The 21,193-nt window shown below is 32.0% G+C and overlaps 1 protein-coding gene across 1 annotated transcript in view; it reads left to right on the top strand.

The window, feature by feature from the left end:
• Als2 (Amyotrophic lateral sclerosis 2) overlaps nt 1–21,193 on the top strand; it is a 109,467-nt gene that overhangs the window by 82,132 nt on the left and 6,142 nt on the right. Inside the window, exons 14-16 of the mRNA XM_075355217.1 lie at nt 1,741–1,961; nt 7,983–8,159; nt 14,811–14,955. Of these exons, the coding sequence (XP_075211332.1) occupies nt 1,741–1,961; nt 7,983–8,159; nt 14,811–14,955 (543 nt within the window). The remainder of the gene's footprint in view (nt 1–1,740; nt 1,962–7,982; nt 8,160–14,810; nt 14,956–21,193) is intronic.

The raw sequence follows: 21,193 nt of genomic DNA, 5'->3' as shown, positions 1-21,193 counted from the left end.
AATCTGAGATTTCTTCTAAATTAATCAGATCAGCCTCTTCAGCTTAGAATACTTTTTAGTTTTATCTCGTTGTTGCCTAACCATCTGAAGCATTAACAGTGTCTTTGCCCAGTGACTAAATAATGCCTTTCTAACAACATCTAAATAATTTCTAGTTAAGACGCGTACCAGCTGATCGTATGTGGTAGTTCATCAAGTAATTTATTTTCAAGTAATCCAGTAATTTATTTAATAGATGCTCATAATTTATGGCAAACATAAAGTAACATTGAAATTTAAAATAATAACTTTACATTATACAACACAACAAAAAAAGTACAACAAATTTTTTTACTTAAATTTGTGAGTTGAGTATTGCAAAAAAGGTCAATAAGTAGACAGGCAGTAAAAGAAACACAGACATATTTAAAATCTTAAATACCATTAAAATTTCATTTGCATTAAAAAAGCTGACAACACAATTGTAGGACTTTCCCATCATGAAACTTTTTTCTGATGGACGGCTTACACACATACACACACAACTTAATTTATAATTTTATTTAAATATTTTTTATACATCTTTATGTCAGTATGCTACACTAGCACTCCATATGGTGACAGGGTGGTACTATTGATGCAGTATACCCACTTAGCCACTAATTTAGAGCGTTTTTTATGATGGTCGTATGATTTTGAAAAACCTTTATTGCAAATATTATTATTAAAAAATGTGCCTAAGAAAAATAAGACATTAATTAGGTGAAATCTCGAAACTGAAGGTGACCTGCTCTACAGCCTCATCTCCCTGACCTTTTAAGTTGAAAATTTAATGACATCAATGCCTCGTATACAGAAGTAATTTGACCTAGTTTGGTCAAAATCGGTTCTGTAGTTTTGGAGATATAAGATGTGAGACACCAAACACACACACACATGTACATGTACATATGAACATCTGCAAAATTTCCATCCGGTTTTATGGTTTTTTGATTTCCTTAGGTGTCAAAACATCAAGATCTGATGAAAACTACATTTGCCCAAATTGGATTGATTAGAATACTTTCCCTTCCTCAGCTATAGCTCTGCTATACGCTAGACGAGAAAGTAAAAATATTGTATTGATTTATAAAATAATGAAAAAGTAAAATTGATAAAACAACAGTATGGTGATACGGTAACTAGAATGTTAATACTCATGTTAGTTAATGTTGGAAGTTCATGCAAGTTCTGAGGTAATAATATTACTCATCTGATGTTACATTATTATTGAATAGATGAAAATTTTGTGCGACCTGTCAATCACATACTTTTAGTAAAATAAGGGAAATGTGGAAGTATGGTGATAAACTATTTTCATAGACTGATCATCCTTTTTTACTGTCTGCTACTTTTCTTCACTTCTTCTCCATTATTTGTATGGGTGTAGTCTGGCCGTGTTAGATCTTCTTTGCTAACTGTATCAGAACATTGTTAATAGAGCTAGTGCACTCTTGGTATTATCTAGTCAGGGGCCTGCCCTGAAGACTGACTCAGGAATCATATTCCTTAACTGATAACTGTATAATAAGCCTAATGGATGAACTGCTTGTTATATGAAACCGAGCCCAAAATATAAGTTACGTATTACAGTAAGCAATCATAAATTGGTGTGTCTACTGTGGATTTGCGGATTTGCAATAGTTTAAATTTAATCTTTATTGATCTTTTTTTTACTTGTATTTTATATTAACATGATAATTATTATTTATATGGTTACAGGCTTTTGAGAGTTCATATCATCCTATGGGAATAGCCCTTTCTGAATTAACCAAAGCTTATAATAATACATACGGTGTGGTTTGTGACCATTCTTATCTTCTTTTGCAACATGCTGTAGAAGAACTTAATTCAATCATTGAACGGCTTTACCAAATTATTCGGTTATTATTTCCTGCATTACCAGCTCCTGGTGAAGAAATAGTTTTAGGCGACGAACCAAGGTAACTATTTTACATTGCATAAACTGTAGATACAGTTTAAATTGTATGTATGTTTTTCTTATGCAGTTTATCCAAATTTTTTATTTTTTTTTTCTTGCCTTTAAATAAGTAACTGTGAGAGTTATATAACATTACATATTCTATCATTCTTTATTAAAGCAAAAACGGTAATTGTTTTTTCACACCGCAAGAATTATAATTATTTATCTAAATAAATAAAAAAATGGGGAATATTATTAAATTGGAAAATATTTTTTACCTAATTTTAAAATTAATTTTACAACCATAAAACCTGGCATCTAGGTAAAAATTTTGAAGCTGAAAATATAATTAAAACTAGCTGTCTATTCATGTGGTGCTAATGTACAAAAAAAATTTGTAAGATCAAATAGATACAAAATAATCTTTTAATATGGACTTTTATTAAATTTAGATGGGATTGTTTGGAAATTGTTAAATAAGAAATTGCTCCTATAAATATTTTATGTTGAAAGATAGAATATATTTCAGATACGGATGAAATTAACTATCATTAACTATGGGATGGCTGAAAAGCATAGTTGCTTATAACTAGCAATTGAAAAGAGATAGTCAAATGAAACAATATGGCGCTTAGAAGTATATTTTATTTGGTACAAAAATTTTAATTATTGCTAGAAAAAATTTATTTTCCTTGTGGTTATCGTTTACAGTTGCTACACATTTCTTCCAACAGCGAACCAATTTTCTCATTCTGTGAATGAAGAATGTTGATAGTCTTTCCTTGATCCACGAACTCTCTGGGTCTTTAAGTTCATCATCCGTCAATATCCCTTAATATTGATCTTTAATTGTAGAAATAAGCGAAAATCCGCAGGGTCTGAAATCTGGTGAGTATGGAGTGTGTGGATAGGTTCAAATTTCATCCTCACAACATTTGGCCACACACATCGGCACAATGTGTTTGGCTAAGTGTTATCATTTTACTGAATTCTGTGGTTTGTCAAACACAACGTGCATATCTCCTAAGGTATTTTAATGTCTCTATTTGTTGGACAGAATTTAGAGTTCAGGTACCAGCTTCCAGGTAGTCTATCACATACACATTTCAAATCCCAGAATACTATCAAGAGATTGTTCTTTGAATAAGGTTGTGTCTTGAATTTTTTTGGTTGTGACAAATTATACTGCCAGTAGTTCTTACTCTACCGTTTTTCTTCTGGGTTGTAATAAAGTGCCTGAGTTTTAACCCCCTCCCCATCACAATATTGAAAAGGAAGTCATTTCCCTTGACCCAATAATGTTTTAGAAGCTGTTCACAACATCTCTTTTATTGTTGTTTGTTTCTTTTCTGTGAGCTTGTGTGGCATCCATCGCAAACAGATTTTATGATAGACCAGTTGTACTCGTTCTTTCAATATCCCTATCTGGATGGCAGTGCATTGTGCGAGACAATGGATATTTTGAATCATTCGTCCACTTCCTTTTGGTGCTTCTCATAGTTCACAGAAGCTGGATGACCACTGCAGGGTTCATCTTCAACATTCATCTTCAACCAGCTTCTAATGCATAAAATTTTATTGCCCACCTACTCAAAGAACTTTAATCAACACTTTCATCACCATAAACAGCTTGTAGACAATGATGAATGTCACTGGTGTTTACTTTTTCCACTGCTAAAGATTCCATCATTGCAATTTCTTCTAGATACGTCGTAGTAGGCATAATAGACTCCACAACAATAACAACTGACAGAAAATAAGTAGGTGTGGGACGAGTTTTAGAATATTAATAGTAGGAGAATGAAACTATAAGATGACAACTCCTGTCCCTTGGTGTTGACATTTTGTTCCCCTATTACATTCCAGTGTGCATTTCATTTTAGCCGCCCTACACATCTTTGTGCAGATTTTATGAATCAGTGCCACTGCAGTTAACCCATCGGGTTGGTCTAGTGGTGAATGCGTCTTCCCAAATCAGCTGATTTGGAAGCCGAGAGTTCCAGCGTTCAAGTCCTAGTAAAGCCAGTTATTTTTACACAGATTTGAATACTAGATCGTGGATACCGGTGTTCTTTGGTGGTTGGGTTTCAATTAACCACACATCTCAGGAATGGTCGAACTGAGAATGTACAAGACTACACTTCATTTACACTCGTACATATCATCCTCATTCATCCTCTGAAGAATTATGTAAACGGTAGTTACCGGAGGCTAAACAGGAAAAAGAAAGTGCCACTGCAGTTATGGGATAAGCAGAAATAGTTCATAATGAGGTACAAATAGACTTTCTTGCATCGTGTTTATTTTTTAACATTAATTATGTATGCATTTAAATTTATTAATAGTTTATTAAATTTATTATCAATAGAGTACAGTTCTTTTTGCTTCACATTTGGATTGATCAGCTAATACATTGTACTATAAGGTGCCATTTACATAAATGAATAGTAACCAATATGTGAATGAATAGCAAACTTCTTAAGGTTAGATTGTTGTTTATTTGTTACCTGTTTTATGTTTAGCATTATCTTTTATATATTTTTGAAGATCAGTGTATAATTTACATTCTTATGAATTTATGGTTGTTTAAACATTATTTAAAATGAGTAATTAAAGCTAAGTTTACATATTTTGGTTATTATCTTTAACATTATTTGTTTAATAATTTTAACAAGACTAACATTGAACAATATGTTTCCAAGTAAGTAGCTTTGAGAGGAGAAAGAAGCAGTTATAGGACTTACATAATTATTTACATAATAAAGAAGAAATCCACATGATATCATGATTGAACAAATTGGTTATTTCTAATTCAGAATTCTGCAAAAGTCATAATTGTATTATAGTATTCATAAGTATTGTATTATAATAGTCTTAATTGTAATTATATTAATGGTAATACTTTTTATAGAAATAATATTTAATGGTTCACTTTAAAGTAGCATAAAGTCTACCAAGTATCATATAATTCTTGGAAAACATAACAGTAGTTACTGGTATAATAAATACATGTTAAAAAAAATTATGGATTTTGTATGTTATGATATTTTGATAATGTATGATAAACAGGTCGGTTTAGAATATGGTGAAATATTCTAAAAATAAGTAGTTTTTTTGTAAAAGTGGAATATATACTTCACAATTAGAAAACAGGTAATTTCACTGTTATGATATAAATATAAAAAAAGAGAAAAATATATTAAAACTCTATATATATATATTTATCAGTAGCAACAATTAACAACAGATAAATCACCTTACCACCACAAAATAAAAAATAACAATCCACACTGTAATAATCTTAATAGAGCCCTAGAAAATATAAATAATGATAATATTGAGTAATATCAGGAATTTAATTTAAGATAATAAATAGCGATGAAATATAGTTAAAATAAAAATGTTATAAATTAATGTATTAGTAAGCATCAATTTAAACAAAAATAAAATTAATAAATTCGCAAATTAGGAGAAGCAGAAAATAATTGTCTATATTCCTTGTGTAATGCTAACTTGTATTTTTTTTTATTTAAAAAAAGCAATGATTGGGAATTGTCTATAATTAATATTAATAAACTCATATTTTTTATATATAGATTTCAATAATTATTCATTTTCTTTTATATCACTTTTATTATTAGTTATTGTGAGGTCCATCAGATTATCAAATTGAAGGATTCTGGAAGGAAGCAAAGAGAACTTTCCTCATTGACATAATCATATTATAAAAACTCAAGATTCCTTAAACTGGAGTTTTTGAAAATAATGGTTGTAACATTACAATAACTCAATTTTCATTAATTTAAGGAAGGAGGTAATAAATTTCAGTTTTAATTATTTATAGGGGGCAGAGAAGTTACATAAGCAACTATAACTTCTTAGACATTCCCTGAAAAATAATATATTTTGAAAATAATGCTCGACTACTGTAGAATTAAATTTTTTTTACGAAGAGGATTAAGGAATGTGGAGTACTTGGTTAAGCTTAACCTTTCAGTACCATAAAAGTTTTTCTAACTCCAAGTATTACGTGCTCCTGTGAACAAGTGACATATGGCTTTATCAATTTTTTTTATCTTCAGTCATTTGATTGGTTTAATGCAGCTCTCCAAGTTTCCCTATCTAGTGCCAGTCATTTCATTTTGGTATACCCTTACATCCTAATTCCTAACAATTTGTTTTATGTATTCCAAACATTGCCTGCCTGCACAATTTTTCCCATTTATCTGTCCATCCATTCTCAAAGTGACTATTCCAGGATGCCTTAATATGTGGCTTGTAAGTCTGTTTCTTCTTTTAACTATGTTTTCCAAATGTTTCTTTCTTCATCAATTTGCCGCAACACCTCTTCATTTATCATTTTATCCACCCATCTGATTTTTAATATTCTCCTATACCACCACATTTCAAAAGCTTCTAATTTTTCTTCTCGAGCACTGATCGTCCAAGTTTCACTTTCTTATAAAGCTATGATCCAAACATATTTCAAAAATGTTTTCCTGGCATTTAAATTAATTTTTGATGTAAACAAATTATATTTCTGACTGAAAGCTCATTTTGTCTGTTATTCGGCATTTTATAATGCTCCTGCTTTGTCCATCTTTAGTGATTCTACTTCCCAAATAACAAAATTCCTCTACCCCCATAATCTTTTCTCTTCCCATTTTTATATTCAGTGGTTCATCTACATTATTTCTACTACATTTCATTACTTTAATTTGGTTCTTGTTTATTTTCTTGCAAAGTAATAGTTTTCTTGCAAAGGTAGTTCTTGCAAAGAACTTCATCCATGCCATTCATTGTTTCTTTTAAATCTTTTTTATTTTCAGCTAGAATTGCTATTTGATCAGAAAATCATAGCATCTTTATCTTTTTACCTTGCACCAAGCTTTATCATAATCAACCTTTATTTTTTTTATATGTATTATTTAATATATTATCATGAAGAGATACTAAAGGAAAAGAAATTAAGGGTTAAGTGAGGATATAATTATTACATAGCTTTGACTCTCAGGAAAAAGTAAGCTTTAAAACAGTATATTGCATTATTAAATTTGCATTACATATGGACTTGATTGGCACAGCTTTGCACAGTCAATACCAATCTACACTTAAACCAAATTAACTTCATGTGCAGAAAATATATAAACTTAACAACTTTGATATCACACTGACCAAAACACCGAATAATTCAGGTTCAGATATGATATAATTTTTTTTATAGTTGGAATTTCTTTCTTTGTCATGTAAAAATTGTGCAGAATTTTAATTACATCTGAATCAAAATCGTCAATAATAGTTTTTTGACTAGTCTATTTTTTTTCAGAACTTAATAGTACACCTTCAATATCAACATTTTTCACTTTTTTGATGTTGCAAATTGTTTGATATCTGATTTTCCTGTGCTTGCAAACACCACTCTTTTTATTAAACATACAATAGGATAAAGTAATCTACCAGGTTGTTTCTTCTATTCATCAAAGTATTTAATAACATTACTATCTTCATTATGAATATACAGTTTTATCACGTTTGTGAAAATGTGATGTGTTTTATTTCACCTTTGTAAAATAAATAATAAAAAGGTGATAAAATAACAAAAGAGCTAGTAATAGCCTCAGTTTTATGATAACTGAAAATGTTGCAAATAAACAATGTAAAATTAAATATTAGTATCCATACTGAATGCAAATAATAATAAAAAAATGTTATATTTGTTATGATTGAGTTATCTCTCTCTTCGTTCTATAAATGTAATATACATTCATAAAGAGTATTATTATTTTTAATTAATTCTCTCTTCATTTTAATTTTTTTTAAATTAATAAACTTTATTTATTGTGCAGTTATTTTGTGTCAAATTATAAAGAATATTTTTATTCTATTCGTTAAGTTGTTTGGTAGCTAAAATTTACATTTTGCTATGTTTCTGAATTATAAATTGTTAACTGGTTGTCTGAATCCCAATCTTATTGATTACAGAGTTCTATTATCACAATTGTTTGAACTTAATTGATTTTTCTCATGATTTCTTTTGTAGCGATGTTGTAAGCATGGTGACATTGCTTCATCCTGTAATTCTCCCTCGTATTTGTTCAGAACTTTTTGACTTGTACACATTGGATAACAAACAAGAAAATGATGCTTTTAGAAGAAGACTATTAGAATTAAATCAGCATCCAGACTCTATATTAATGAAATTCTTAGGCATTGACAGGTAACTTTTTTTTTCTTTATTGTTGTTAATTTTAAAGATTATTAACTGTTGTGATGATCCTAGTTGTATGTAATTACCCAAAAATAAACTGTTATCCAAATAAATTGTTAAGTTTCATGATCATTACCGCCTTTTTAAATAAGGTTTTAAGCAAATTGCAACCGTTTACTTACTATTCTTTTTTATTCAGAAAAATGTATTGTGAAATTATAGAATTTTAGAAGTATGTTGTTAACTGACTTCAAAATGGGAGTTTTTAATTGAATTGTATTTTTTTTTTATGCATGTTCAAGTCTTACTCTACACTGATTGAACCGATCTGGATGATTCATTTTTAATTTCCAAGACCCTCTGAATGGTCCCATTGTATGTTTTTTAAAATAGATTATTTCAAGATTTTTGTGAAGTACAGTTACTTATGGGGATTTTGAAGATTTATTTTGTTACTGCATGGTACTGAATCTTTACGAGGTTTGATAAAAAAAAATAAGCAGAATTTTAAATTGTTCGTGCTGTATTGGTCTAATTGTTGCAAATTTTTTTTTGTATTAAAACACTTGCCCCTAACATGTATTTTCATTGTAGTCATATTGGACGCTTAGTTTATTGTTGACTTACAAAAAGGCTACATCTGTTTTCATATGGTCAGCAATTTTTAACTTGTAGAAAAAATGGAACAAAGAATTTGATTAAATTTTGCTTTAAGAATGGAATAAAGTGCAGTACTGCAATTGAAAATGTTGAATGTTGCTTTTGGCAATTTTTCTATGAATAAAACAAGCATTTACAACTGGTACAAAAGTTTCCAAGTAGGCCATGAAGACTTTGAAGATGACAAGCACCCTGGACATCCCAGCAAATCAACAACCAATAATAACATTGAAGTGATGAAAATTATTATGGACAATCGCTGAATAACTATCATATTGGTTGATGATGATGTTGGCATATCATTTGGTTCATGCCAAGCAATTGTTTTTGGATGTTTTGGACATGAAACGTATGGCAACAGAATTTGTTCCAAATTGTTTAATTTTGACCAAAAGCAGAGCTGAATAAACATTGTTCAGGAGTTGCTGAATCAAGTGAATGATGATTCAGAACTGCTCAAATGAATCATAAGTGGTGATGAAACATGGGTGTATGGATATTATGTCTAAACTAAGGCCCAATCATCCCAATGGAAGCTTCCCGAAGAACCAAACCCAAAAAAGGCTCATCAAGTTCAATCAAATGTGAAAGTCCTGATCACTGTGTTCAACACCAGGATTTGTGGCAAAACATTTCATGGTAATTATACCATGATAATGTACCTGCTCACACTTCATTGCTTATTCGTGAATTTTTGGCCAAAAACAACATTGTTGTGATGCCTCAACCTTTGTATTTGCTGGACATGGCCCCATGTGATTATTTTCTATTTTTCAAGCGAAAAGAACTATGAAAGGACGACATTTTGCCAAAATTAAAGAGATAAAGATAGAAAAGCTGAAGGAACTAAACACCCTACTGAAAATTGCATTCCAGAAGTTCTTTGAAGATTGGAAAAAGCACTTGGACAAATGTATATTCTATATGAAGGGAAATACTTTGAAGGTGACAAGTCAATGTTGATGAGTAAATAAAGATTTTTTGAGGAAAATTAAAATTCCACATATTTTTTTATCAAACCATGATGATATACATAATTGGAAAATTTGAGATAAAAGCATAATATTTATCTAGCAGTTTTGAGAATCTTTTACCTCACACTCAGTAGTAGTGTGTTTTATGTAATATCTGTGCCTTTCTAGATTCTCCACCATCATGTTTTTATAAGACTTGTTTCACAGAGGCAGTATTTTTGTAGGCTTATCTATATTATTGTAATAATAAAAATAGTACTGAAATGTCAGATATATATATATATTTTTAATTTGATACCAACTTCAAAGTGGAAATCTAAAAAATTTTGAAAAAATATTTTTATTATTTCTAAGTGAGTAAAAAAAGTTAATTTTGTTTGAAACAAAACAAAATAATGTTTTTTTAAATGTTTTTTTCAATTTTTTAATATTTCTAGATAGAAATTCAATTTAAATGTTATTATGATTCTATTCTACTGCATGTAATAAATCTAAGTGAAACTCTATAATGAAAACTAACATTCAAAATATCATCCCAGTCTCACTATTACATCATACTCTGTAAAGCTGAATATTGATTCCTTTGTAATATCTTGTTAATTTCATGTAATTTTTTTAGATTACAGCAGTTTAATGTGAGTACAGTAATTGCTCTCATGACATTTTTTTTTTTTTTTTTAGTAAAAAATTTTCTTTAAATTGACAATAACTGTTATAGTCATTAGCGACTAATAAATATTTCAAAAACATATAATGAAACTGCATCCAGAATTGTTGTTTGGAAAATCATTAATGGATTATCTGTGGAATATTATTATTTCCAAGGGTCAGTGAAATATAAATTGGACTTTATTTTTAACATTTTCAGTACAGAATAAAGGTGTAAAACATATTTACTGCTTTTCTATGTACTTTCCGTGAATTTTTACCGATTTTTTCCAAAGTGTAGGGAGGTTGTGTATCCCTTCTTAATAAATTGTCTGAGAACATATCACAAGCCAATTGCATAGAAGCTCCAGAATTGATGCACTCCCAGTCCCTCCTTCAGTTGCCTAAATAAGAAGAAATCACAGTACAATATATCTGGACTCTACATGGGATGTGCTAAAGTTACCCAGTAAAATTTGTTCAGTTTATACAGACTGCTAACAGCTGTATGAGATCTGACAATCTGAAGGAGAATTACACCTCTGATTGGCTGATGGTGCCTTTTTCCTGTAGGCAGTTACACTTTGTCTAAGAGCTAGCAGTAGTACACAGCATTCACAGTGAAACATTCATAGAGGAAATCAATGAGCAATACAGCTTTCCGGCCTAAAAGACGGTTATGAGGACTTTTCCAGCTGACTGATGCTTATTCATTTGTACAATGCAAAGCTCCACTCCTATGCCTCTGCATACTCACAGATTTCGACTGGAGTGTAGTGATGATTCATGTGACATCACATGTAATTATTTGATTCAAAGAATTATTTCAGTCTTGTTGAAATCGATTCAGAAGTCTTGGGCAAAGTTCCTGTTAAACCTGTTTCAACAGGTCCAATCTTGCACAGACTTGTGGAATCCATGGTGCGCTTTGTGATAATGGAATGGGCACTTCCATGACTGATACCCAATTTTAAAGCATTTCATCAACCATATGGTGTCATTGTTTTCAATGGGGTCTTGGAGTGATTGAATGGTGTCATTCGTCACACTTGTCCTTGGAATGCCTGTTGTGACTCATGTTCTAGAGCTTCAAGTCTTCCTTTAAATTTGCTGGCCCGCTAAAGACTTGGGTAAATGGCAACATTTTATCTTCAAATTGCACACACAATTTAATTGAAATTTAAGATGTTTAATGTCCTCAACAGGAGAAAATTGATGAGAGTATGTTGTGCAACTGACAATGGAATCCCATGCTTCTGACCAGGGAAATGTGAATACTTAGGCAGCTGGAGTGTGCTTCCTCTCCTCATAACTCCACTGTCAGTATTTCTCTGCACCAATCTACTCATGTTTGTGCACAAGCCATGAAGACAAAAGTTTTGTTTATATTGCTGACTCTTATATATTACTTTATTGTAGTGTTATGACCTCATACATGTTATGTATGTATTTTAATGAAGATAATGATGTAGACAAAGTGTCTGGTGTAAAAGTGCCTGTTACTAGAGGACTGAACCCAAGATCAACAATTTAAAAGCCACATAGTAACCATTACACAAGTGACAAGTGGCCTAAATGAAGGGAATTATTAAAGGTTCATAAATAAAATTTTGACATAATCTTAATCTTTTTTGTAAGATTATGACAAATGTTTGTCACGACTGTTGACAGCTAAAAAAAATTTTGAAGTAAGATTAAAATAGTGTTAGCTACTTATTGAAGAATATTACAATAGGTGACAAGATGTGCATGCAATTATGACATCAAAAAACACTCAGCATAGTTGGTAGGAGGTTCTTTGGCAAGATCAAAAATGCATACCAAAATTACTCAAATGTGAAGGTTATGTTGATTATATATTTGATTGGAAAGGCTATGTGAGTCATCTAAGAATATTATTAGTATCAACAGATACTAATATTATTCTCAATATTTGCATTAGTATTTACTTGTAATAGTATAATAGTATTATTATCTATTGATAATAATATTATTCTTAGCAGTTGGAGTAGTTTTAGTACTTGTTCATCCCATGAGTATAAACATTCATTATAGAATCATTATATACGAGGATAAATCAAATAGGAACAAAAATCCTGTTTATATAGCGTCTACACTATATAAACGGCATCTACAGTCTACGGTTGGTAGAACTGGGCCCATGCATATAGTACGCTTGGGTAGGGTCATTAGGCATAACCCACCGGGTTGGTCTAGTGGTTAACGCGTCTTCCCTAATCAGCTGATTTGGAAGTCTAGAGTTACAGCGTTCAAGTCCTAGTAAAGCCAGATATTTTTACATGGATTTGAATACTAGGTCGTGGATACCGGTGTTCTTTGGTGGTTGGGTTTCAATTAACCACACATCTCAGGAATGGTCGAACTGAGAATGTACAAGACTAACACTTCATTTAAACTCATACATATCATCCTCATTCATCCTCTGAAGAATTATCTAAACGGTAGTTACCGGAGGCTAAACAGGAAAAAGAAAGAAAGAAAGGGTCATTAGGCATGTGGAGAGCTGGCCATTCCACACTCCCAACCAATTCATCAGTAATGCTCACAGTGTCGGAGCAACAGGTGCACCCCTCCACTATGCCACGCATAATTATAAAATTTCTTCCTCGTGAAGGAGCTCAGGTGACGAAAATTTTCCAGAGATTGGCTGCACAGTTCAAGGACCAAACATTCTCAAGCAGTCGTGTGTTTGCCCGGCATAAAGAGTTCAAGTAAGGATGAGAACGAGTGGAAAATCAGTAACACAATTACTGTCCTTGGACCAGCAGTACAGACGAAAACATTCACATGGTTCGTGACATTTTTGAAGACGATAGATGGGTGAGAGTATCTGAAATTGCAGAACAGGTCTGAATAAGTTATGGAAGCTGTCAAGCAATCATCACAAACAACCTACAGTTCCATAAAGTGTGTGTTAGATGGGTCCCTCACCTTTTGAACGCAGATCAAAAGTTGAGACATTTGGAGGTCTGTCACAGGCTCCAAAAGAAGGAAGGTGATGCATTTTTGAGTTGGATCATCACCTGTGACAAAACGTGGGTCCGCCTCTACACTCCCCAGTCGAAACAAGCCAGTATGGAGTGGTGGAGGAAAACCAAGACAGCCTCAGTGAAAGCCAAGACTTGACTGTCAGTTGGCAAAGTAAAGTTCTTTCAACCATTTTTTTTAACCAAGGAGGCATTTTGCTCACTGATTTTTTTTCATGAGCTACGCACAATTAGTGCTGCTTACTACTGTGAGCTGTTGAATGAGGGGAGGGCTGCATATCACCGCAAAAGATGAAATCAATCAATTTGAGAAGCCATCCTCCACGACAACACCAGACCCCATACTGCAGCTCTAACAGTCACAAAACTAGAATAAATGCACTGGACTCAACTTCATCATCCTCCCTACAGCCCAGACTTATCGCCCTGTGACTTTCATTTGTTTGGGCCACTTAAAGAAGCTCTAAGAAGGTAAGAATTTGAAGATGACATGGGTGTGGAGGAATTTGTGCGCAATTGGCTTCTGATGCAACCAGCTTCATTCTACAATGCTGCGATAAAAAACCTTCCCTCTTGCTGGGAAAAGTGTATTTCTGAAGCAGAAAACTATGTACAAAAATAAATTATATTCACCTTTTTATTTTTCAGTAAATAATTTTTTTTTTAAATAAAATCCTGTTTATATTTGATTTATCCTTGTACTATGATAACACTGTCACAAGAGACAGTGAGTTTTTTCTCACACGTTTTCAATAGTTATTTCTGTCCTGAAATATAGAAAAAAGGAAATAAATGTTACGTCATGAAAATCACTCTGAACATGATTGTTCAGAGAAAGAAGAAACACTTTTCTGTTTTTGAAACACTTTGAACACTTTTCTGTTCAAAGAAACACTTATGCATAAGTGTTTGATAAAATGTAGAACAACCATTTTGATTTCTCCTTCTCTATTTTCTGGATTAAATTTAAGGTTTCATTTTACTTCTCAAGAAATCTGCTCTAACTTTTATTATTGCGGTTCACAAAAATGGAAAAGATTTTTTTTTTAATTTATGCTCTCTTCCAAAAAAACGTTTGTCTGACCACATATCAACAACTGAAAAATTTGTGTAAGAACAATGGATTGGAGTTTGAAGATGTTCAAATTAAGTTATATAATTACATAGAAAAGTTTTTAAAATTTTGTTTATTTTTTGTTACATCTTGCATATAAATTAATTTCTACATTTTTATTTTTAATCTAAAATTATTTTAATGAAAAATACATGTTGTATTATGGTAAATTATATTTATTCATCACAGTTTATTCAATTTTCGTACATAATGTATGATTGTAATATTAAATTATAAAAAATTTGTTTGCCAAAAGGAAATTTTGGATGAATAGTGATGGAGAATTACGTGAAGAGAAACATTTTTGTACTGCAATTGAGACTTTACAACTATTAAAAACGACATTTGTTCCTCTTGAAAAATTTATGATCCTTCAAACAACATTTAAAAGAATGCATGATGTAAGTCAAACTTTTTTATTTTATTAATTTATGTTATCATTAATTAAATCGCTACATGAAAGTTTTAACATAGAGTTTGTTAATGTTCAGCAACTGGTAGTTTTTGTTGTATTAAATATTTTTTACAGCTAAATATTTACCGCCCAAATTTTTTTGGATCTTTGCCACTTACTATATTTTGTATAGGTGGAGGGGATTCCTGTTGGTTACCAAAATGGAAATTTTTCGTAATTTTTTAAAAATAAATTACCTCTAACTGTTGTAATAATTATCCACTAATGATGATGTGACATCTGAATGTTAGCAATTTGCAGCGACCCTTCCAAAAGATAACCACTCCATATTTGTAATATAGATAATATATTGGGAAATATTTTATTACTCGTATTCTTACATTGTGGGGCCATTGATTTATTTTCAAAATGTCGCAGGCATTAAGAAAACATCAGGATACAAGTGGGATGCGATTTACCATCTTGCCTTGGATCCAAGATATTATTCTTGCGTAATAATTTTCCTGTTATTATTCTGTGTGATTTTATTAATTTTAAGTATATGAGAAAAATAATATTTTACAAAGTTTAAATAACATGTTAAATTTTATACATGTTTAGGCATTTATATGTATTATACGTAAAGCATACATATGAAAATGTTTAATTTCTTTTTAAATTTAATTTTACTTGTGTGTGATCGTACTTTGGTATAGATTTTTTCATTATACATTAAATTTATATTTCAAACAAAAAATTAAGATAATGTTAGAAGTAGTTCTGTTTAAATGCTTTTTTCTTGAGGTTTTACAAAGTTTGTTCAGAAAGTAACCGAAAATTTTTAATTACATTCCAACGGAGATATGTATTGACTTTTAGTTTGCAGCATTGTGTTCTGCATAACCTCCTCTGTAGCCACATGTTCTTGAATTTTTGATATCTCGTTTAGTTTTTGTGTTATTTTTTATTTGAGTGCAACATGTTTAAGTGTTGGTAGCAATTTTTGTAACGTGTGATTTTCAGGAACGTTGCAACAAAATTTTTCATGAAACTGAAAAAAACTTTCACAGAAACATTTTAAATTTTGAAACAGGCTTACCGGAGATGATGTTCTGGGTCCTATTCAATGTTACAAATGGTTTTCACGTTTTAAAAGTGGTTGTCAGTCAATAGAAGATGACCCTCGACCAGAAAGGCCTTCGACTGATGACACCCACGTTTAGAAAATCAACAATCTATTATGTCCATATCGCTGATTGATTGTCAGAGAACTTGCAGAAGAGGTTAGCATCTCAGTTGGATCATGTCATGACATTTTGACTGAAAAAATTGAACATGCATCAAGTTGCAACAAAGTTTGTACCTCATTTGATGAACAAACAGAAGAAAGAACATGGAGTGGACATTTGTTGGCGGCTTCTTGAACTAGTCGACGAACCATTCAATGATGAACCATTCGTGCAAAGGATCATAACAGGATATAAAAGCTTGGTTTATGGGTACAACATTGAAACAAAAGTTCAGCTATCACAATGGATTGGAAAAGGATCTCCACACCTCAAGAAAACATGTCAGTCTTGATCCAATGTCAGAGTGATGCACTCTTGTTTTTTTTTTATTTTAATGGAATTGTACATTTTGAATCCAAAGTGAAACAGTGAAACGTGCATACTATCAAGGCATTTTACAACAGTTACATGAAAAAATCCGCAAAAAGAGACCAGGGTTGTGGTAAAGCAACTTATGGTTCATTCATCACGAAAATTCACCTACACACTTATCTTTGTTAGTTCATCAGTTTTGTGTCAAAAATCAGATGACCATCCTCCCACAGTCACACCAATCGCTAGACCTGGCTCCTTGCAATTTTTTTCTTATTTCTGAAATTAAAATCTGTGATGAAAGAACACTGTTTTGAGATTATTGATGACATTAAAGCAAATTCGTCACAGACCTTAAAGGCCACTTCAAATGAAGCTGTGCAGGACTGCTTTGCGAAGTGGAAACACTGCTGGGAAAAGTGTGTAAATAGGGAAGGGGACAAGGAGCAATAATCTGTAAAAGTAATAATAAAAAATTAAAAAAAAAAACTGGTTATTTTCTGAACAGACCTCGTATGTTCATAATGTTGGCACTTTTGTAGATTACAGTTGCACAATCAGACGAGGTTGTTTTCTCAGAATAGAATCTTTTTTAATGTTGTTTGCATTTTTTATGACTTCAGTTTTGTTATAACACGGTTACTGTTATGATCACAATGGGATGTCTCTGTTATTTCTTGTTCTTGTGAAAAGAGTAAAAAAAGTTATGAATCCTTTTTTAGTTAGAATACAGCATTCAGAAATGTCCAGTTTTTATTACCCTCCAATTAATTTTAAGTTATTATGTAGTTTTTTGTGAAATTTTTATTTTTAGCAAAGAATTTGATATCTATCAATAAAGCTTTTTTAGGAGTTGAATTTAATTTTATTTATTTACTTTTAAAAATCCATTATATGAAAAAATTATATTATAAACTAGAACATTATTGTTGTTGGATTCCCTGTTATCAATTTAGTTTAAAAAAATGAATTCAGTGTTATGAAAATAAACATACTTTTTCACTTTATAAAATCATTTATCCATTCATTTATATATTTTTAAAACCAGGGTTGCTTGTTTTATGACCTTCTTCGTATTTTTCTGTTTACTTTAAATATGATCATATTTTTAATTGGAAGGCTAATGTAAGTCATGCCCAGTACTAAGTGTAGTATTAATATTCTTTGATATTAATTTCTAAGAGTAGTATTTGTATTTGTTCATCAAGCATTCCAACACACTAGTTCAAAGCAACATTAAGAATTTTATTTAGTGATAATAAGACTGTTACAAGAAGCAATAGGTTTTTATCAAACTTCTTTTCACTATTATTTCTATCTGAAATATGAAAAAACAGGACATGAATGTTATATCATGAAAACTGGCTACTAATTCACTTCTTATAAAAGTGAAACTATTTTTCTTACTCCTCTATTTACTGGATTAAATTTAAGGTTTCATCTTGCTTCTTGGATGAAATCTTTGCTAAATTTTCATCTTTTCAGCTGATAAAAGAGACATACATTTAAAAAAAAAGCCTGTAGTCTCTTCCAGAAATAGCCTTACCAAGTGACATTCCAATAGTTGAAAATCCAATGTAATAACAATGGAATGGAGTTTAGAAAAACAAATTAAGTTTATATTGTTGCCACATACATTCCAAGCCTCATATCAGCGAGGGCAATGCTAGCCACTTAGATGTCAGTGAAAGTACAGTATATGTACACACTGCACAAGCACCACTCCCACCAAGATAGCTGACTGCATAACTCTACACGTCAGCAACACTGCGACCCCACCACTTGGGCTCCTATAAAAGAGTGAACAGCAGAATGAATTTTCAATTTGTCACCATATATCACATGGTGAAGAAGCAGAAGAAGAAGAAGAAGATGGAAGAAGAAAGAAGAAGTTCCCTGGCCAGTCCAATGTGGGACCTCCTGGTTAATGCTGACATCCCTGCTGGAGCAGCAGGCCCAGATGACCCGCCAAGGGAGCCGCTGGGTGTGGACGTACCACCCGCTCCAGCTTGTCGGTCTTCAAGCGCTCTGGCCGGCAGGCCTATCAGCAGGAGCCAACCCATCATAGGATTGCTTGGGAGGAACTCGGCCACAGTGGCGGAAGAATATTGACACCAATTCGACAGTGCAGGACTGTGGGAGCCACCACTACCATGCTGTAGTGGGGACCCAACTGCCGCTCAGGGGAAGCTTGGTCCAATTCCAACAGACGAGCTGCAACACCCAACTACAGCTGAGCTGACATCACTAGAGACCAGCTTCCAGAGCCAATAGCTCTTCTCAGGGCTACATACAAAACACACAAATGGAACTTTTCAGGGCCATCACTCTAGAAACCTCAAACAGTCCTTTTCAGGGCTTCCACAAGGTTTTAAAGTTGTCTCTTGCCATCAACCCATTCAGCGACAATGTGCATAGAATAGTTTTTTATTTTATTTTTTGATACTCTCACATATTAATTAATTTCTAAGTTTTTATTTTTAACCTAACATCTTGGATATCATCCTTTGACTCCAAAATGATCTTTTTTAAGTTTCATGTTAAGGAAGTATTGTAGTTTGTACTTATTGTTACTGACTGTTGCACTTTAGGCATAGTTGACAAAAAAAATTTGACCTCCTTTTTATTGAGTTGGCTGGATTGATGTGATTGAACCCAGAACAAAAGCAAGATTTTATGGCTTGATCTTTTGATTAATAGGTTGGTGATGTATCTTGTCTAATTAGTACCATTATTTTTATTAAATAAAAATTATTTTATATAGTTCTTTGTTTTTAGAATATTCAAAGAGACGGTAAAAAAATAGTATCTATTCAAATAAAAACACAATTTAAAGAAAGAGTATATACTACATTCATTTTAAAAAGTAAAAAATTATTCAACCACCAAAAATGTTTTATTCATAAACATTATTGTAATTCTAGCATACATTTGTTGCAGTACAGCACTCTTTTATTTCAAAATGTTTCTTTCATTAAGATGCACAAAATATTAAGTTTTGGAAACTTATGAGTTGCTCATTCACAACATTTGGAGAGAATAAATGTCACCATATAACTGCATTATATATCTATATACCTATGAATCATGACACCTTGCCAATGGTGAGAGGGCTTGAGTGCTCAGTGATATAGAGTTGCTGGACCAAAGGTGCAACCATATCAAAGAGGTATCTGTTGAGAGTCAGACTGAGGAAAGATGCCGGAAAGTGGGCAGCAGATTAGGTCAGGAGGACTTAAACAGCCATACCAACATCACTGAATCTTCTGAGTACTGCACAGCTGAAAGCAGTAGAAAACTACGGCTGGTTTTTTTCTAAGAAAATGTAGTTCTCTGCATTTTCATGTAACAAAGATATACGCACCTTCCTTGGTAAAATATTCTGAAGGTAAACACATCCATTCAGATCTCTACGTGGGAACTACTAAGGAATGGTCACTAGAAAATTAAAAAATAACATTCTATGGGTCAGAGCGTGGATTGTTAGAAGTCTGAAAAAGGTTGAGAGGTTACAAAATTTAAAGAGGGAAATGGAGAGGTTCAATATAGATGTAGTAGAAATTAGCAAGTTTCAGTGGGAAGAGGAAAACAACTTTTGGTGAGGTGATTTTAAAATAATTAACTCAGCATCAGGTAAAGGGCAGGCAGGAACTGGTTTCGTAATGAACAAGAAGATAGCGAAGAGAGTGGAGTATTCCAATAAGCTAGCAATAGAATCATTGTAATAAGGATAAAATCAAAACCTAAGCGGACAGCAATGTTAACGTCTGTATGCCTACAAGTGCGCCCATGGTGGTAATGAGATAGAGTGTGTATGCAAAGAAATTGACAAAGCAATTCAACAAATGAAAGGGGGATGAAAATTTAACAATAGAGATTGGAATGCAAGCACTGGAAAAGACAAGGAAGGAAATATAGTGGGTGAATACTAGCTGGGCAAAAGAAATGAAAGAAGGGACCGACTTATTGAGTTTTGCACGAAGTATAATTTAGTAATTGCCATCACCCAGTTTAAAAATCATAATAGAAGAATATACACATGGAAAAAGCCTGGTGATACTGCAAGATATCATCAGATAGATTATATCATGGTTAAAAAAATATTTAGACATCAACTCATTGATTCCAAAGCATATCCTGGAGCAGACAATGATAGCTGCCATAATTTAATGATAATGAAATGTAGATTGGGTTTTAAAAACCTGAAGAAAAGGTGTCAGATGAATCAGTGGAATTTAGAGAAGCTAGAGGAAGAACAGATAAAGAAGATTTTTGAGGAGGACATCACAAGAAGTCTGAGTAAAAATGATAAGGTAGAAAATATAGAAGAAGAATGGGAGAATGTTAAAAAGGAAATTCTTAAAACAGCAGAAGCAAACTTATGCGGAACAAAGAGAACTGGTAAAAAACCTTGAATACCAGAGGATACATTGCAGGTGATGGATGAACGTAGATCTATCGATCACTAGCATTCTATCGATTTTGGAACTATCGACAGTTACGAAATACTATAAACAGGAAGTGCAAATTATTGAAAGAAGAGTGGATTAAAGAAAAGTGTTCAAAAGTGGAGAGAGAAATGATCATTGGTAAAATAGGAGCATATAGGAAAGTTAGAGATAATTTTGTGGTACATAAATTAAA

Source organism: Lycorma delicatula, chromosome 2, assembly GCF_047948215.1.
Source record: "Lycorma delicatula isolate Av1 chromosome 2, ASM4794821v1, whole genome shotgun sequence".
Taxonomy (NCBI): domain Eukaryota; kingdom Metazoa; phylum Arthropoda; class Insecta; order Hemiptera; family Fulgoridae; genus Lycorma; species Lycorma delicatula.
This window is presented reverse-complemented; position numbering and strand designations above follow the sequence as displayed.